At 41.0% G+C, this 19,589-nt stretch overlaps 1 protein-coding gene across 1 annotated transcript; it reads left to right on the forward strand.

Annotated features, from left to right (window-relative positions):
- The first annotated feature begins 498 nt into the window (after positions 1–498).
- LOC124035157 (RING finger and CHY zinc finger domain-containing protein 1-like) lies at positions 499–6,698 on the forward strand. The gene is made up of 9 exons (XM_046348578.1): positions 499–625; positions 1,421–1,540; positions 1,651–1,766; positions 4,415–4,493; positions 4,608–4,652; positions 4,835–4,893; positions 5,081–5,110; positions 5,266–5,386; positions 5,653–6,698. The coding sequence occupies exons 1-9, from the start codon at positions 530–532 to the stop codon at positions 5,827–5,829; spliced, it is 843 nt and encodes a 280-aa protein (XP_046204534.1). The 5' UTR covers positions 499–529; the 3' UTR covers positions 5,830–6,698.
- The last annotated feature ends 12,891 nt before the right edge of the window (positions 6,699–19,589 follow it).

Below are 19,589 nucleotides of genomic sequence, written 5' to 3' on the forward strand. Positions count from 1 at the left end.
TTGGTTTGTAAAGAAAGTCTGCATGTTGTACCCCTGGCTATCAGTAAATACAATTTAAAAAATACAATTGTTTGTCAGGTTTGCTTAATATAAGCTATTTGAAATATATTTTTTTACCTTTGATACTTAAGTATATTTATGCAATTACATTTACTTTTGATACTTAAGTATATTTAAAACCAAATACTTTCAGACTTTTACTGGGCAGCTTTGACTTTTTCTTGAGTCATTTTCTAGTAAGGTATCTTTACATTTACTTAAGTATGACAGTTGGGTACTTTTTCCACCACTGGAAGCATTGTAGGGAAGATGCGCTTCCCTTTCAGGCCCCAGAGCCTATAGAGATTGGAGTAGACCTTTGAATCTGAATAAAGGAGTACGTTGAAAAAACATTTGGGGGGGGTAATATCAGTACGTTTAACTTTTTAAAATTTATTTGTTTACCCTTTCTCTATTTTCCCGTCTTCTTCTGCCTGAAGTTCCCCAGTTTTCACCCCACACAGTAGGGAGCGACATGCGACTTTAACGTATGTTTGCGGACCGCCAAAAATACCATAGAAGAAGAAGAAGAATAATGGCTTCTCTGGTTGGATGTGAACACTACGTGCGCCGTTGTTTGTTGAAAGTGAGAAATAGTTTTTATGAGCAAGTGTTAATTCTACCAGATATTAAGACACATGTTATTGATTGCCTTATTTATGTTCACGTATGCTGCTTTGTGTAGCTAACGTGTTTTGCTCATAAAATACCTGTTATTAACTTAGCCAACTAATGCGTTAGCTTGCTTGCTATCTTAATTTACCATCTAAACGGGAGATGGATTTACATACGTCAGATCAAATGAAAAACCTTGTTTGGCAACCCATCAAGAAATGTATTTAACAAAGAAATTGGTGTAGTTGGAAATGTTGTATCTATATTTTACATTAATGGAGCAGTAGTTTCCTTGATGTCATTCGTATATTATACTAGCTAACTATCGCGGCTTGTCACCGGCGTTAAATTGATTGTCAGCGAAAGTTAGCTAGCTAAGTTCATATTGTATATATATTTTATATTCATCTAGCAGTTGTTTGCTTGGTGTCATTCGTATATTAATCCATTCATATCTGAGTAGCTATCGGCTTGTCACCGTCGAAAATGGTTGTCAGCTAGCTAGCGAGCTAAGGAAGTTCATGTCAGAGTTAAATCTTTCATCATGAATAGAGAGGTAAGCCTGAGCCTGGTTACCCTCGCAAAGTTATTACCATCAAGGTTCTAAGAATAGAAAACATGAACTGGCGCACACCCAGAAAAATTATTTTGTGTGTAAATCGCCGGTTTGGCATCACTGTGCCTTCCATCAAGGTTCTTGACACCAACAAATGAATGTGTTGGTTTGTTTAATTAAGCCCGTTCCAAACTTGGTTATATCCCTCAGGCTCCGTGTTGTGGTAAAGCATACGTTTGTCGCCTGTGCCATGATGCTGAGGAGGACCATCAAATGGACCGCTTCCTGGTCAAAGAAGTGCAGTGCTCAGTCTGCACAACAGTACAACAGGTAATTATGTTAAAGGGGAACTGTTGTCTCTCACTGAGTCCCATCTGTACTGTTCATTCAATATATCAAAATGGTCCCATTATTTGTTTATTTCATTTTTTTCCTTTCAGGCACAACAAACTTGCGTGGAGTGTAATGTGACCTTTGGGGAATATTACTGTGACATTTGTCACCTGTTTGATAAAGACAAGAAGCAGTATCACTGTCAGCCCTGTGGAATTTGCAGGTGAGTAACTCTGCCCTGTTTGACTTTGTTACAACTAACATTCTCATATATAGCTCACCCATATTCATCAGCGGATATGTTTGGCCAGCTGCTGGCCACCAGCATGTTTTAGATGTTAATTTTATTTGCATATTTGGTGTCTTAAAACACATGAATAGCGTAGCCACTATGTACAGTCATGGCCAAAAGTTTTGAGAATGACACATATTAATTTTCAAAGTTTGCTGCCTCAGTTTGTATGATGTCAAATGTGATGTGAAGAGTGATCAGATTAATTGCAATTAATTGCAAAGTCCCTCTTTGCCAAGCAAATGAACTGAATCCCCCAAAAAACATTTCCACTGCATTTTGGCCCTGCCACAAAAGGACCAGTTGACATCATGTCAGTGATTTGTCTTGTTAAAGAGACTTCTCCTTAATGCAACCGCTGTGTCAGATTTCAAAAAAGCTTTACGGTGAAAGCACACCATGCGATAATCTGAGTACAGCGCTCAGCCACCAAAACAAGCCATACAGATACCCGCCAAGTTGTGGAGTCAACAAAAGTCAGAAATAGCGTTATAAATATTCACTTACCTTTGATCTTCATCGGAATGCACTCCCAGGAATCCCAGTTCCACAATAAATGTTTGTTTTTGTTCGATAAAGTCCATCTTTATGACCAAATACCTCCTTTTTGTTTGCGCGTCTAGTTCTCTAATCCAAATGCACAAATCGCGGGCACTGAGTCCAGACAAAAGTTTTTAAAAAGTTCCATTAAAGTTTGTAGAAACATGTCAAACGATGTATATAATCAATCTTTAGGATGTTTTTATCATAAAGCTTCAATAATATTCCAACCGGACAATTCCGTTGTCATTAGAAAGGAAAGGGAATGACCAGCATGCTCACGGCCACACGCGAGACTAAACTAAAGGCTTTCAGCCTGACCACTTTTCGAAACAGCTCTTATTCGCTCCCCTTTCACAATAGAAGCCTGAAACAACTTTCTAAAGACTGTTGACATTACTGGAAGCCTTGGGAAGTGCAATCTGACCCCATTTACAATGGATATTGGATAGGCAATCACTTGAAAAACTTCAAGCCTCAGATTTCCCACTTCCTGGTTGGATTTTCCTCAGGTTTTTGCCTGCCATATGAATTATGTTATACTCAAGACATTATTTTAACAGCTTTGGAAACTTTAGTTTTCTATCCAAATCTACTAATTATATGCATAATCTAGCTTCTGGGCCTGACTAACAGGCAGTTTACTCTGGACAACTTATTCATCCAAGCTACTCAATACTGCCCCCCCATTCCCAAAGAAGTTAACACAGGTGTGAGTGTTGACGAGGACAAGGCTGGAGATCACTCTGTCATGCCGATTGAGTTCGAATAACAGACTGGAACCTTCAAAAGGAGGATGGTGCTTGGAATCATTGTTCTTCCTCTGTCAACCATGGTTACCTGCAAGGAAACACGTGCTGTCATCATTGATTTGCTCAAGGCAAGGATATTGCTGCCAGTAAGATTGCACCTAAATCAACCATTTATCGGATCACCAAGAATTTCAAGGAGAGTGGTTCAATTGTTGTGAAGAAGGCTTCAGGGTGCCTAAGAAAGTCCAGCAAGTGCCAGGACCATCTCCTAAAGTTGATTCAGCTGGGGGATCGAGGCAGCACCAGTACAGAGCTTGCTCAGCAATGGCAGCAGGCAGGTGTGAGTGCATCTGCATGCACAGTGAGCGAAGACTTTTGGAGGATGGCCTGTTGTCAAGAAGGCCAGCAAAGAAGCCACTTCTCTCCAGGAAAAACATCAGGAACAGAATTATATTCTGCAAAAGGTGTAGGGATTGGACTGCTGAGGACTGGGGTAAAGTCATTTTCTCTGATGAATCCCCTTTTGTTTGGGGCATCTGGAAAAAAAAACTTGTCTGGAGAAGACAAGGTGAGCGCTACCATCAGTCCTGTGTCATGCCAACAGTAAAGCATCCTGAGACCATTCATGTGTGGGGTTGCTTCTCAGCCAAGGGAGTGGGCTCACTCACAATTTTGCCTAAGAACACAGCCATGAATAAAGAATGGTACCAACACATCCTTAGAGAGCAACTCTCCCAACCATCCAGGAACAGTTTAGTGACGAACAATGCCTTTTCCAGCATGATGGAGCACCTTGCCATAAGGCAAAAATGATAACTAAGTGGCTCGGGGGAACAAAACACAAATATTTTGAATCCGTGGCCAGGAAACTCCCCAGACCTTAATCCCATTGAGAACTTGTGGTCAATCCTCAAGAGGCGGGTGGACAAACAGAACCCCACAAATTCTGACAAACTCCAAGCATTGATTATGCAAGAATGGGTTGCCATCAGTCAGGATGTGGCCCAGAAGTTAATTGACAGCGTGCCAGGGCAGATTGCAGAGGACTTGAAAAAGAAGGGTCAATACTGCAAATATTGACTCTTTGCATCAACTTCATGTAATTGTCCATTTTAAAGCCTTTGACACTTATGAAATGCTTGTACTTATACTTCAGTATTCCACAGTAACATCTGACAAAAAATATCTAAAGACAGAGACAGCAGACTTTGTGAAAATGAATATTTGTGTCATTCTCAAAACTTTTTGCCATGACTGTACAGTTAGTTATGTTTTGTACTCCTGCAGGATCGGACCAAGGGAGAAATACTTCCACTGTGAGAAGTGCAATCTCTGTTTAGCAGGAGATCTAAGAGGAAATCACAAGGTGATTGGCTCTTATTATATCTGTTGCTTGTGTGGGAATTGTCAATGCAATACTATTAATGCCATGGCTCTTGTCTTTCACTTGATTTATCGGTAATAGACTGTTTTGTTTCAGTGTGTTGAAAATGTTTCAAGACAGAACTGCCCAGTGTGTATGGAGGTAAGTTAGTGAATAGTAAGATCAGTAACACTATTGCTGTCCATTTCACTTTGTTAATGTAATTTAGCATACAATTGTGTAATATAGAAATTCACACAGCCTGTATTTGACAATTTCACCAGTACTTCACCTCTAATGGTTTATCATAGATATATAATGTTTGCGTCTTCTCTCTAACTAAGGATATCCACACATCCAGAATAGGAGCCCAAATTCTTCCATGTGGCCATCTTCTACACAAGTATGACCTTTTCCTTATGAGAGATACTCTCAAAACCTTTGTCATTAGCCTATAGGACCTACACAAGTTTGTATTGATGCCACTGTTAATCTGATGGATGATACAGAAGGTGCAATACTGGAGTCTTACTCTTGTCTTCTGGTATCAAACCATTTTTAGAATGTTCACTGCTTCTTTTGTTTTTCAGAACATGCTTTGATGACATGGTCCAAACTGGGTAAGGTCCATTGTCCTTTTCAAATATTGTGCTAGTTATGATGTATTTATCCTAATTACTGTCATTATCTTATCAATCATGTCATCTGCATGACATTCATATAAGCAATGACGATCTGCGTGACCAGGAATATGTCCTCTATATGTCCTCTTCAGTGCGTATCGATGCCCACTCTGTATGCACTCTGCTTGGAATATGGAGCACAACTGGGAGCAGATGGACAAGGAGATCACTCAGTCACCCATGCCCACTGAATACCAGGATGCCACTGTGAAGGTATGACACAAATGTATTCACTTTGAATGTGAATTGGAACTTTAAAAAGCAAAACATGATGACCTCAATTCTTGTGGTCCCTTGTGTTTTGGGGTGTACTGTAACTACACTGATCTGGTATAGATTTACTACACTTATCTGGTATTATGATTCACTTTAGGCTTATATTCAAGGGATATTTAAACTTATTTTTAAGTTTCAGTATTGAGCACAATTTCTGCCTCATGACATGGTTTGGTCGGTCTCTCCTTCTCCCTGACCTGTAGATCATATGTAATGACTGCCAAACCCAGTGTACGGTGCCTTTCCATGTTCTGGGAATGAAGTGCAGTGGCTGTGGGTCCTACAACACAGCCCAGAATGGGGGACTGATACGGCAGTCCCGGGAACCACAGCCCCAGGAGCCAGAGCAGCAGCCCCAGTCCCCATTGCCAGAACCATAGAATATGTATAATTTTAATTACATTGGGACTCCGCCCCCTAGTTCTCTATGCTCCACATTACTTCCCCAGTCTACGCAGACTTAATTACACTATCCAGCTCTTTCTCAACATTGCTCTGCCAAGAGTACAGGTAGTCGTGTCTGGGTTCCAGAACCTGGTGCCAGGACCTAAGGGCAATACACTTGGATCCCTCTCCTACTGTGTTGTACAGCAGTTTTGGGGTTGAATTTCTGTTATTACATGGCTATTGATCCATTTGTTACTCAGATAAAAGCCAGCATAAGATAATTGTGAATGAGGAATTAAATATAGTCAGCCACACAATTTATTTCCCATTTTGTCCCAAGTTGGAATGGATTCGTTTCTGTCATTAATGCTTTCACCAAATTATTTAGATTTTTGTTGGGGTGAAGAATGCTGTTATGTGAGAAGTTTGTAAAGCACTGCAATGTTTGACTGGCTTTGCGTTTCTAAAAACCTATGTAAATGCTTCAGACTGACATTTTTACAATGGTAATGGATTTCAATGTCTGTTTGCAAAACTCAGGTATTTGAAATAGTTTAGATACGGTTCAACATCAAGTTGTGTTCATTCTATGTTTGAGTGTAATTTTGATTAGACGAGTGGATTATCATGAGTAACACGTATGTAAATTATTGAATAATTACTACAGTTAGACAATGGCTGTTGGCAACTATCTCTCTCCATGCTTAGCTCATATTGTCAGTATTATCACTCAAATATGAGAGAAATAGAGTGAAAATATTGCATCTGTATTGCCTTTGGTGTCATTCATTGATGCAGGTTTTGGGATGGTGACATTTACTGTAAAGACTAATAAATACTATGATTGTTCTGAATAATGTTATTTAAGATTTGCATCACAGTAATTTCGAAATAAATCAGATAATAGTAGCTGGAAAGTGTTCTTTACAAAAACTGCAATGAACATTCTGAAAAATATAGTTGAAGTCGGAAGTTTACATACACTTAGGTTGGAGTCATTAAAACTCGTCTTTCAACCACTCCACAAATTTCTTGTTAACTATAGTTTTGGAAAGTCGTTTAGGACATCTACTTTGTGCATGACATAATTTTTCCAACAATAGTTTAGACATTACTTCAGTGTTTCACAAATCCAGTGGGTCAAGTTTACATACACTAAGTTGACTGTGCCTTTAAACAGCTTGGAAAATACCAGAAAATTATGTCATGGCTTTAGAAGCTTCTGACAGGCTAATTGACATAATTCGAGTCAATTGGAGGTGTACCTGTGGATGTATTTCAAGGCCTGCCTTCAACTGTACATACATACAGTATCAGTCAATTTTGGACACACCTCATTCAATAGTTCTTCTTAATTTTTACCATTTTCTAGGCGCACACAGACAGAGTATACAAAACAGTAAGGGCACACTGCCTGCCCTCCAGGACATCTACAGCACCCGGTGTCATTAAGGCCAAGAAAATTATTTATAACCATGCAAGGCCTGTTCACCCTGCAATCATCTAGCAGACGGAGACAGTACAGGTGTATCAAAGCCGGGACTGAGAGACTGAAAAAACAGCTTCTATCTCCAGGCCATCGGACTGCTGAGTTGCCATCACTAGCCGGCCACCGCCCGGTATTCTGCCTGGCACCTTAGAGACTGCTGCCCCATGTATACTTAGTGTTGAAAATTAGGAACACACATGGCAATTTGTAGGGCCTTCCTCTGACACCGCCTGCTATAGAGGTCCTGGGTGGCAGGAAGCTTGGCCCCGATAATGTACTGGGCCGTACGCACTACCCTCTGTAGTGCCTTGTGGTCGGAGGCCGAGCAGTTGCCATACCAGGCAGTGATGTAACCAGTCAGGATTCTTTCGATTGTGCAGCTGTAGAACCTTTTGAGGATCTGACGACCCGTGCCAAATATTTTCAGTCTCCTTGGTGTCAGCTTAAGGGGCAATGTACACAGCTGCAGATTTGTGGACTCGAGCCACATGACTTGGACTCGAGTCTGACTTGAGTCACAAATTTGATGACATGACATAAAATGACATGACTTGACTTGAATTTGAGAATGATGAATAGAAATCTAGCCAGGTTTTGTAATGCTTTGTCATTCATTTTGTGGCACAGAAGACAGTAGCCTCGCACTAGCACAAATGTTTAACAGATTGGCTAGTGAAACGCACACTCTTCCCTCTGATTGGACCAACAAACTGTCAATCAACAGGTCGGGTGAGCTAGTGATCAGATTGCTGATTTAATGTATAGCCAGTGTAGACTCGTCATTCAGAGCCCCACCTGTTTAACACTTTTTTCAAGTGTTTAACCTGATTTGCATGTTATTTTGGCATTAATGTGTCACACACCAGTTTGCAAACCATAAAATAAAAAACATCTAATTGAGTTAATGAAGCCGCATACATACATGGTCTCTATTAAGGCAGCTTCAAACTGCAGGCGTTTCAGCCTAGCTCAATGCTTTCTCTGGTGGTGGGGAAACAGCAGAAAATACATAGCATAGGGGTTGGTAATCTTCTCTAGTTGTGCCGTGATTGGCTCAGTGTTTTGTCGCTCATGGGGACACTACGTCACTGCAAAATCTACGGGTAGAGCTCGAAAATGAAAGCCCCTTGGGTGCTGCCATAGAGTTACATTAGAAGTGCCCATCCAAGAAGGCTCAAGGTCATTGTCCACAGATAAAATGACATCAAATCACGTTATATCTACAATAGCTTTGATTGGATTGATCATGTCAACATCATACTTTCAAAATCTTAGCTCGGAGGCTAGTGGTCATCTCCTTTTCATATGAAAATAAATTATAGATAAAACGTATCGGTCCTCATTGGCCATTGGACATAAACACAAGTTGGAAAGGGCAAATTCAACTTTGAGTGGCTTGGAAGGAATCCGTGGCTAACTGCAAGCGCTGCAAAGCAATCACTAGCCTGCTATTCAGTGGAGTGGGTGTGTGGTCCAAGTCTGCGTTTAAAAGTCTCTTTTCCAAGCTCAGAAAGGATAAACATTCAACACCATGGGCCGGAAAAGGTTGAATACATAGGCCATGCTATAAATCCAGCATGACTTCTGCTGTGTTCAAAACTTCAGTGAGTTCAAGACAACTGGGAACTCAGAAAGAAACTGGCTCCGACTGGGAAAATATGTTTTGAACAGTCATCCAACTCGGAATTCCAAATCGAGAACTCTTCCTAGAGCTCCAACCTGAAGATCACTGATGTCATGATCCGACTTTGTTTTTTTCCAAGTTCCCAGTTTTCTTGAAAGCACCATAAATCCAGAGAATGCCAGACTTTCATGACAAAGTTTGATGACGAAATTTGCCCACAAAGGACCACCGTGCTGCCTTCCTGTTCAAGTGAGCACTGCACAACAACGTCCAAAAATGTCTTGTATGCTGCTGCAGAAATGATGTTATATGCCAAGGAGATATGTATACTGCAGCTAAGAAGGTAATACTAAGTGTATGTTGTGTAGTAAGCTGTTAGTAGCCTATGTGTCTCACCCTAATAATTTGGTCCCTTTCCCTCTTCTAACTTAGCCTACTGTCTTCCCAGACAACTGGGAACTCTGAAGAAAACTTGGGGGGGGGGGGGGGGGGGGGAACGTTTGGAACGGTCATCCTAATCTGAATTCAAAGTCGGGAACTCGGGCCTCTTTCTAGTCCTCCGACTTTCTGATTTTCAGATCACTGATGCATTGATTTGACCTCGTTTTTTCCCTGAGTCCCCAGTTGTCTTGAAAGCTCCATGTGTCCTGTCCCTGTCATTCTGGTTGTGCATAATAGGATGTCATGGGCCCCAGCACGCATAGAAATACAGTCGTTTTGAGAATGACACAAATATTCATTTTCACAAAGTCTGCTGCCTCACTGTCTTTAGATATTTTTGTCAGTTGTTACTGTGGAATACTGAAGTATAATTACAAGCATTTCATAAATGTCAAAGGCTTTTCTTGACAATTACACAAGGTTGATACAAAGAGTCAATATTTGCAGTGTTGACCCTTCTTTTTCAAGACCTCTGCAATCCGCCCTGGCACGCTGTCAATTAACTTCTGGGCCACATCCTGACTGATGGCAGCCCATTCTTGCATAATCAAAGCTTGGAGTTTGTCAGAATTTGTTGGGTTTTGATTGTCCACCCGCCTCTTGAGGATTGACCACAAGTTCTCAATGGGATTTAGGTCTGGGGAGTTTCCTGGCCATGGACCCAAATTATCGATGTTTTGTTCCCCAATCCACTGAGTTATCACTTTTGCCTTATAGCAAGGTGCTCCATCATGCTGGAAAAGGCATTGTTCGTCACTAAACTGTTCCTGGATGGTTGGGAGAAGTTGCTCTCGGAGGATGTGTTGGTACCATTCTTTATTCATGGCTGTGTTCTTAGACAAAATTGTGAGTGAGCCCACTCCCTTGGCTGAGAAGCAACCCTACACATGAATGGTCTCAGGATGCTTTACTGTTGGCATGACACAAGACTGATGGTAGAGCTCACCTTGTCTTCTCCAGACAAGCTTTTTTCCAGATGCCCAAACAATCGGAAAGGGGATTTAGCAGAGAAAATGACTTTACCCCAGTCCTCAGCAGTCCAATCCCTGCACCTTTTGCAGAATATCATTCTGTTCCTGATGTTTTTCCTGGAGAGAAGTGGCTTCTTTGCTGCCCTTCTTGACACCAGGCCATCCTCCAAAAGTCTTCGCTCACTGTGCGTGCAGATGCACTCACACCTGCCTGCTGCCATTCCTGAGCAAGCGCTGTACTGGTGGTTCCCCGATCCCGCAGCTGAATCAACTTTAGGAGACGGTCCTGGTGCTTGCTGGACTTTCTTAGGCACCCTGAAGCCTTCTTCACAACAATTGAACCGCTCTCCTTGAAATTCTTGGTGATCCGATAAATGGTTGATTTAGGTGCAATCTTACTGGCAGCAATATCCTTGCCTGTGAAGCCCTTTTTGAGCAAAGCAATGATGACAGCACGTGTTTCCTTGCACCACCTCCTTTTGAAGCTTCCAGTCTGTTATTCGAACTCAATCAGCATGACAGAGTGATCTCCAGCCTTGTCCTCGTCAACACTCACACCTGTGTTCACAAGAGAATCACTGACATGATGCCAGCTGGTCCTTTTGTGGCAGGGCCAAAATGCAGTGGAAATGTTTTTTGTGATTCAGTTTATTTGCATGGAAAAAAAGGGACTTTGCAATTAATTGCAATTCATAACATTCTGGTGTATATGCAAATTGCCATCATACAAACTGAGGCGGCAGCCTTTGTGAAAATTAATAATAGTGTCATTCTCAAAACCTTTGGCCACGACTGTAGGCTACATGGCCTGTAAGAGAAAATGATTGCTCAATGTATTAACAGTGGTGGGAAAAGTACTCAAATGTCATACTTGAGTAAAAGATACCTTAACAGAAAATGACTCCCGTGAAAGTTACCCAGTAAAATACTACTTGAGTAAAAATCTAAAAGTATCTGGTTTTAAATGTAGTAGTAAAAATAGTTCTTGATTTGTCATAATTGAGAAGTACAAAGTAAAAGTAACACATCAAATTCCTTATATTAAGCAAACCAGATGGAACGATTTTTGACCACACATCATTTACAAACACAGTATTTGTGTTTCGTGAGTCCGCCAGATCAGAGATAGTAGAGGTTACGTTATATTGATAGGTGCCATAATTCTGTTCTGCCTGAGCATTCTAAATGTAATGAGTACTTTCAGGTGTTAGGGAAAATGTATGTAGTAAAAATAACATTATTTTCTTTAGGAATGTAGTGGAGTAAAAGTAAGTTGTCAAAAATATAATTAGTAAAGTACATATACCCCAAAAAACTACATAAGTAGTACTTAAAAGTATTTTTACTTTAGTACTGAAATATTAATCATCATTAAGTCTTATTAAGAAAAATCTCCCAATGTAACAATGTATGTGGAAATTGCCTTTGTAGAACCAGTTTAATGGTTGTAATTGTCAATTGGGTAATTGTATGGTCCCAGAAGGTGCAGTGCTTATGTACCTGTTTGAGCTCCTTTTAGGCTGCGTTTAGACAGGCTGCCTAATTCTGATATTTTCCCCCACTAATTGGTCTTTTGACCAATCACGTCAGATATTTTTCAGAGCTGATCTGATTGGTCAAAATGGGGGGGAAATATCAGAATTCGTCTGCATGTGTACACAGCTTCAGACAGATTCAATTTCTCAAGGGGGGGGGGGCTGTGCAGTTTTGCCCTCTACCTGTGTCCCTTCAGATAGGACAAGTTAAGCAAGATGCATAGGCTATATCTTTTGGGCTATTTCCCATGCATATTTGGTCAATCTTCTTGCATGACATGGCACTTTCACCATTGGACATCCAAGACTTGTAGATAAATCTACACTCTAAAAATAAAAGGTTTCACTGCAGGATCCTTCAGAATAATTTAAGGTTAATTTAAGAACCTATACTCTGCCATCAGTTAGTTTCTGAACCTTTGTAGACCTAAGGGGTGCTTTGAAGTACCCTTTCCAAAGAGGAGTTTGTTTTGGAGCCAGCAGTGGAATTGTGCATATAATTCAAATTGAGAACATTGCTCAAAAGAGGAAGCCTGAAGCGCGTGGATGGTTCAGTGTTGCCAACTTAGCGACTTTGTCGCTATATTTAGTGAGTATTCAGACCCCTCTAGCGACACATTTTCAAAAAAGCGACTAGCGACAAATCTAGAGACTTTTACTGGTGTTGTTGGAGACTTGGAGACTCTGACATGAAAGCACATATCGTTCCTACACTTCTCAACGAACAGCGGGTGCTGCAGCTGGCCCCACCCCTGTCCCAAAGCACTCACAGGCGGGCGGCCCAGTCCTAGCGCAGCAGTCCCTCCCAGCTGCAGTCAGAGCAGGAGATGTTCACCCCTCCACGTCCAGACTGCAAATGAATTGCGCATGCGGGAAGCCGCCACTGGCTGATCCCGCCCTGGCTTACATAAAAATAAATTTAGCTGGTAGTTGTTGTATAAGTGTTGGTACGTTTTAGCTAAAGTTAGCTAGCTAGTTTCAATATTGACAAATGTTAGTCCTTATTTAAACCCATGATACTCTCTCACCATCTCATCATTGTGTGTGAGCCTGAGCCTGTCTCCATACTCTCCTTCTCAATCTATGCAAAGCTCTTATTCAAAAGTAGCCCTTGTTGAGAGACCAGACAGGGAAGGGCTATGTAAGAATTCTTCAGTGTTCCTACTCACATTACTTCATACTAATAATCTCTTTACACCATTCATTGTGCCTACCCAAACCATAATGTGCTAGTTTGAATTTTTTCCTTCTCACACTGCACCTCTGACCTTGGTCCCAATAATCAATCATGACATTTCTCCTCTCTACATTTTATTTTAAGGAGGCACGGCATGATAGAGAATAAATACAAAAAAGAACACCAGCCGCTTGCTCACGTTGCACAAGTACAGGAAATGCAGAAGAGGTATGGAAGGTAAGGGGGAAAAAAATAAGCCCAGATGAAACCAAAAATGAAGACCCAAGGTAATTGCATATAAATAATGGCCAATATTTAGTTTGTCAAAGTCAAACTGCTGATCCCAGATCAGTTTTAAGAGCATAAATAAGATTGTATGAACAGGTGGAGTCCTGATATGGGACATTTAGCCTTTTTCTATAGACATTGTTTGATATTTATATTTGATTTTCAGATTGAGACTGGTGAGGATTCCTTCAGTCAGAAGTTACATGGTGAAAAGAGGCAGGTGGAGTGCCAAAAGAGACATTACATAAGTTCCCTACAAGACAAAAATGAAAAAGACTGAAAAATATAATTTTTTCTGAAACAAGGCGCCAAGGACATCTTAAAACGATAACCCGCACTCTATTTGTCAGCCATTGTAAGTAGTCAAAAAGTCTGACAGAAATAAATGGTCAAAACTAATGTAACATATCCAAGTACTGTCATCTGAAACCAAGATATATTGATGCATTATAAACAAATTGACTTTAAGATTTTCTCAGAGATGAGAATCAAATCCGGTATGGATGTGGACTGAAAGATTATGTTCGGGTTCTGCACAATGGCTGACAGAATCATTGCAGAAACTCAGAAGAGGGGTGTGGCCATGGAGTTGCTGAATCTCTACAAGACGACACTTCTCTCACACAGGAGGAGGCTCACAATGGCAATTTTTTAAAATCCATGTTACTGCATTGCATGTAAAATGCCTTTCCAGCCTTTCTATTACACAGCCTCTAATTTTAGGTTTGAAGGTCACTGCAGCCATTTTGCGCCTCTTACCTCTTCAAAGAAGATCCAAGTGGGCTGTACGTCAGACAGGGTATGTATTTCCCAGCAGACAAATAAATGCAAAGTTAGTACTGTGTAAGGTATGCTGTGCAAGACGTGCTGTGCTCAGTTTGAAATATGACTTGAGTAACCTTTGACTTTTTATTTTTACTTCTTGAAATGTGTAAAATTCCTATCACTTACCAGACCAATAGAGGGGAATCCCTTTTCAGATGAGAGCCACATCCAGCTCTTCCTGGATGGAGAAAAGCTACTCACTGAAAAGCCGTAGGACATCTCCATGGGATTGGGAGTGGCAATGGGGGTCATTTCCTTCTTCATATTGAGTATGCAGCATCAGTAAAAAGAACTATGCTGTTAATTCAGAAATGTGTTCTGGGAATTGATGAGGGGTTAAATGACCAACAAATGTTGTACGAATGGCAAACCTTTTGCTGTAGAAGGATAAGGGAGACCAGAGATTTCTGTGTCTGCAAGTGAGATTTGTGACCACTCAATGTAATTTGTATTTTGTTATAATTCATAACACCCTAAAAAAGGTGCTTTGAGGAAACTTTAAAAGGCTCCTCGGGGAAAAGGTTCCTGGGAGCACCATAAGGGGTTCCGTCAGTGTTGCAATCTGAGGAACCCCTAAGAAGGTGCCTCCAGGAACCTTTTCTTTTTAGAATGTACACTAAGCACATCAACCTGCCTTGCCTTCTGATTTCATGCCCTATTTTACATCAAAGTGTGTTGTAGACAAAATATTGAAGCGCGGTCTGGTTGCCTCAGACATTTGTAGTTGAACAAGTCATCACATTTTTTTTAACTTGAGTTGACAACTTGTGAATTGACTTGCTCTTAGAATGCACGACGTTACTCAACCCGTTCTACGTGTGACTCAGTCCCACCTTTGCACAGCTGTAACAATAGACACATTCTCAGAATGTAATGGGGTCGGATTTGATGGTGAGGTATTCCAAATCGGGAGGAAAGAACTTGTTCCTGTATGTTGCGACAATCATACCATGAGTTATAATGAAACACCCCTCAGCCTTTAATTTTCCTGGAGTTATTTCTTCCTACCCGTACGATGGATGAGAACCCTGGTGGGTGGGTTGGCTAGACACGTTGAAGAGAGACCCATTTCTGCACAGATTGCAGTTCCTTATGTCCCTCTGAAAAAAGATCCTCGCACTGAGCTCGTCTAAACTATTTTACAGGGATTGTACATTAGCAAGTAATATACGCAGAAAGCCTTTGAGTCCTTTAAATCACGGACACCTGTACTTATTACCCTAGCTAATGTCATGCAAGGTCACTGACGTGTAAATTATGGGCATTCCCATGGACGCTTTACATGTCTTTTGTACCTGATTCTATCATTTATTGCTGACTGTTTTTACTGATGTTGCTATGCCATATGTTTCTGCCCCGCTGTGTTGTGATATTTGTTCTGTATTGACTTGTGTCATATGTCCCTATCCTTCTGTGTCATCTGTCTTTGCAATGTTATACAAATGTTTTTTATTTCTCCAGGCGAGCCAATTTAAGGTTAAACAAGACTTGGAAGTCTCCTTCAAGCTCCCATTTAAAATAATGTCCAATACAGCTGTTTTTATTTCTATCAAATCATCTGTTACAATTGAGTATCTTACTGTGATTAATAGTCAATATGAACTGGAAAACCAGCTGTTATTGGCTGAGAGGAACAAGTCATTGGTCTATTAACTGAGACTGCCTAGTGACTTCAACAGGCGGTCCAAAAACCCCACCCAGCCAAACAAGCTGAAATTTCAGCGGGTCTTTTCAAGCAGCTCTTACAAAAATTCTGAATGCACTTTAGTGTATGAAAATCAAATGACTGCCTTGTCCATTTAAATGTAGCTTAACCCTTTACACTCATGGGAATTGGCCTATATGGATAGTGCAAAATTGAAATGTTTCTTAAACTATGAAAAAAACAAGTTCACCTGCCAAGCATTACATATTTACTGTACTTTGCCGCATTTGTTACGATACATTCAGTAACAAGAATATTCCTGGAAAATGTGGGTTAGGTACAACGTAAGATCAAAAATAATGACTCTGGTTTGAGAGGACTAACTAGTCTCACAGTGGTGCCACAAGTCCAAGGTGTGCCCAGTTTTAATTTTAATGCACTTTGACAACTAACCACATGACTCTCAAACTGGATGGAAAGGTATATTTATAAAAATGTTTTTAAAAAGACAGCTGATTGAAACAGGAAGTGTCTTTATAAAAGCCAGCAGAATTTGTTCATTTGACATGGTGGGATCTATGGAAATGGCAGTGGAAACACCTATACGCAAAAATATGAAAAGAAACATGGAAGTGTTAGTCACGTTTCATGAACTTAAGTAAAACATCCCAGAAATGTCCATATGCACAAAAAGCTTCTCAAATTGTGCACACAAATTTGTTGACATACCTATTAGTGAGCATTTTCTTATTTGCCAAGATAATCATCCGCCTGACAGGTGTGGCATATCACGAAGCTGATTAAACGGGTGCACCTTGTCACAAAACTATGCCACAGATGTCTCAGGTAGAAGTGTGCAATTGGCATGCTGACTACTGGAATGTTTACCATAAGACACCTCCAGTTTGAGAATTTGTCAGTACATCCAATCTGTCTCAACTGCAGCCCTATGGTGTCGTGTGGGCGAGTGGTTTGCTGATGTCAAAGTTAACATAAGTGCCCCGTGGGGGTGGTGGCGTTATGGGCAGTTAAATCACATTATCAAAAGCTATTTGAATGCCCAAAATACCATCCGCCTGAGATCCAATTAAGGTGTGACTGGAATTCTAATTCCTTAGTGTCATCTTTCAAATTCTAAATTTACAGCATTATCCTTAATCAGAAAACAAATATTGCCCAATTAGCAGGAGGGATGGGGCTGTGTGTCACAAGTTAAGAACAGCTGTCAGTCAAAACAGCGCAGAGCCCTATAGTCACACACTACAGCCACGGCATTCCAATTTAGGCACTTGTCAGAGCCCAAAGCTGACATTTTCAACCTGTATATGGTATGAGTGTAAAGGGCTACATATCAAATGTAGCAACCCATGGTGCAAAGTACTATTTGCACCCATTACATTCCTAAAGGACAATGTAATTCTTTTTACATCATACATTTGACACCAAGTACATTACATTGACAGGAAAATGGTCCAAGTCACTTAAAGGGAACAGCCTTCATCTCTACTGCCTCCGATTTGGCGGACTCACTAAACACAAAATGCTTAATTTGTCAATTCTGAGTGTTTGTGTGCCCCTGCTTAGCTGTGAATAAAATTGTGCTGTGGTTCTTAATATAAGCTATTTGAAATAAATTTACATTTGATGAAGTTGATAGTACATTTGAAACATTTGAAACACTTGCTCAGGTAGTATTTTACTTGATGACTTAAAATGTAGAACCAGGAACAGATATAGCCCTTGGTTCTCTCCAGACCTGACTGCCCTTTAAAAAAATCCTATGGCATTCTGCATCGAATAGCCCGTGATATGCAACTTTTCAGGGAAGCTGAAAACCAATATACAGGCAGTTTGAAAAAGCTATCCTTGGCTTTAACAGAAATTTGCTTCCTGCAACAAACTCAAAGTCCATGGAGAAGAACATCTCCTCCCAGCTGCCCACTGCACTGAGGATACGAAACACTCACCGATAAACACTATAATTGAGAATTTCAATAAGCATTTTCCTACGGCTGGCCATGCTTTCCACCGGGCTACCCCAGTCAACAGCACTGCACCCCCCACAGCAACTTGCCCAAGCCTTCCTCATTTCTCCCAAATCCAGTCAGCTAATGTTCTGAAATAGCTCCAAAATCTGGACCCCTACAAATCAGCCAACGCTAGACAATCTGGACCCTTCCTAAAATTCTGCCGAAATTGTTGCAACCCCTATTACTAGCCTGTTCAACCTTGTGTCATCTGAGATTCCCAAAGACTGGAAAGCAGCTGCGGAACATTCTTGACCCACACTGCTACAGACCAATATCTATCCTACCTTTAGGGTCTTCGAAAGCCAAGACAAACAGATAACCGACCATTTCAAATCCCACCATAACGTCTTCGCAATGCAATCTGGTTTGAGCTGGTGCACCTCGGCCACGCTCAAGGTCCTAAACGATATCTTATCCACCATCGATAAGAAACTGTGCAGACGTATTCATTGACCTGGCCAAGGCTTGACTGTCAATCACCACATCTTCATTGGTAGACTCGATAGCCTTAGTTTCTCAAATGATTACGTCGCCTGGTTCACCAACTACTTCTCTGATAGAAGTCAGTGTCAAATCGGAAGGTCTGTTGACCAGGCAGTCTATGGGGTGCCTCAGGGTTCAACTATTCTGTATACATCAATGATGCCCGTGCTGCTGGTGAGTTTGATCCACCTCTACACAGACAACATTCTGTATACTTCTGGCCCTTTGGACACTGTTAACAACCTTCCAGACAAGCTTCAATGCCATACATCTTTGTAGCCTCCAACTGCTCTTAAATACAAGTAAAAATTAATGCATGCTCTTCAACCGATCGCTGCCCACACCTGCCCCCCCATCCAGCATCACTACTCTGGACAGTTCTGACTTAGTTGTCCACATATTCTAGGCGTCTGGTTAGACTAACACTCCTTCCAAACTCACATCTCCAAACTAAAGTTAACTCTAGAATTGGCTTCCTATTTCACAACAAAGCATCCTTCACTCATGCTGCCAAACTGACCATCCTACCGATCCTCAATGATGTCATTTACAATAGATCCTCCAATACCCTACTCAATAAATTGGATGCAGTCAGTGCCAGCCGTTTTGTCAAAGCCCCATTTACACACTACCCACCACTGCAACCTGTACGCTCGTTGGCTGGCCCTCGCTTCAAGCCCACTGGTTCCAGGTCATCTACAAGACCCTGCTAGGTAACGTCTCCCCTTCTCACCTCCCTGGTCACCATAGCAGCACGCATCTCTGTCACCCCCCAAAACCAAATATTCCTTTGGCCGCCTCTCCTTCCAGTTCTCTGCTGATAATGACTGGAAGGAACAACTAAATCTGAAACTGGAAACACTCATCTCCCTCACTAGCTTTAAGCACCAGCTGTCAAAGCAGCTCACTGCACATAGCCCAGCTTTAATTTAGCCCAAACAACCTCATCCCCCTACTGTATTTATTTTGCCTTCTACTGCAGATCTGCCATTCGTGTTTAACTTGCTATATTGTATTTACTTTACCACAATGGCTTTTTTTTGCCTTTACCTCCCATCTCACCTCATTTGCATAGACTTATTTTCCTACTGTATTATTGACTCTGTTTTACTGTGTAACCGTGTGTCGAACTGCTTTGCTTTCTTGGCCAGGTTGCAATTGTAAATGAGAACTTGTTCAACTTGCCTACCTGGTTAAATAAAGGTGAATTAAATAAAACTTTTACTCAAAACAATGGAATACTTT

The sequence above is a fragment of the Oncorhynchus gorbuscha genome, linkage group LG05 (assembly GCF_021184085.1).
Source record: "Oncorhynchus gorbuscha isolate QuinsamMale2020 ecotype Even-year linkage group LG05, OgorEven_v1.0, whole genome shotgun sequence".
Taxonomy (NCBI): domain Eukaryota; kingdom Metazoa; phylum Chordata; class Actinopteri; order Salmoniformes; family Salmonidae; genus Oncorhynchus; species Oncorhynchus gorbuscha.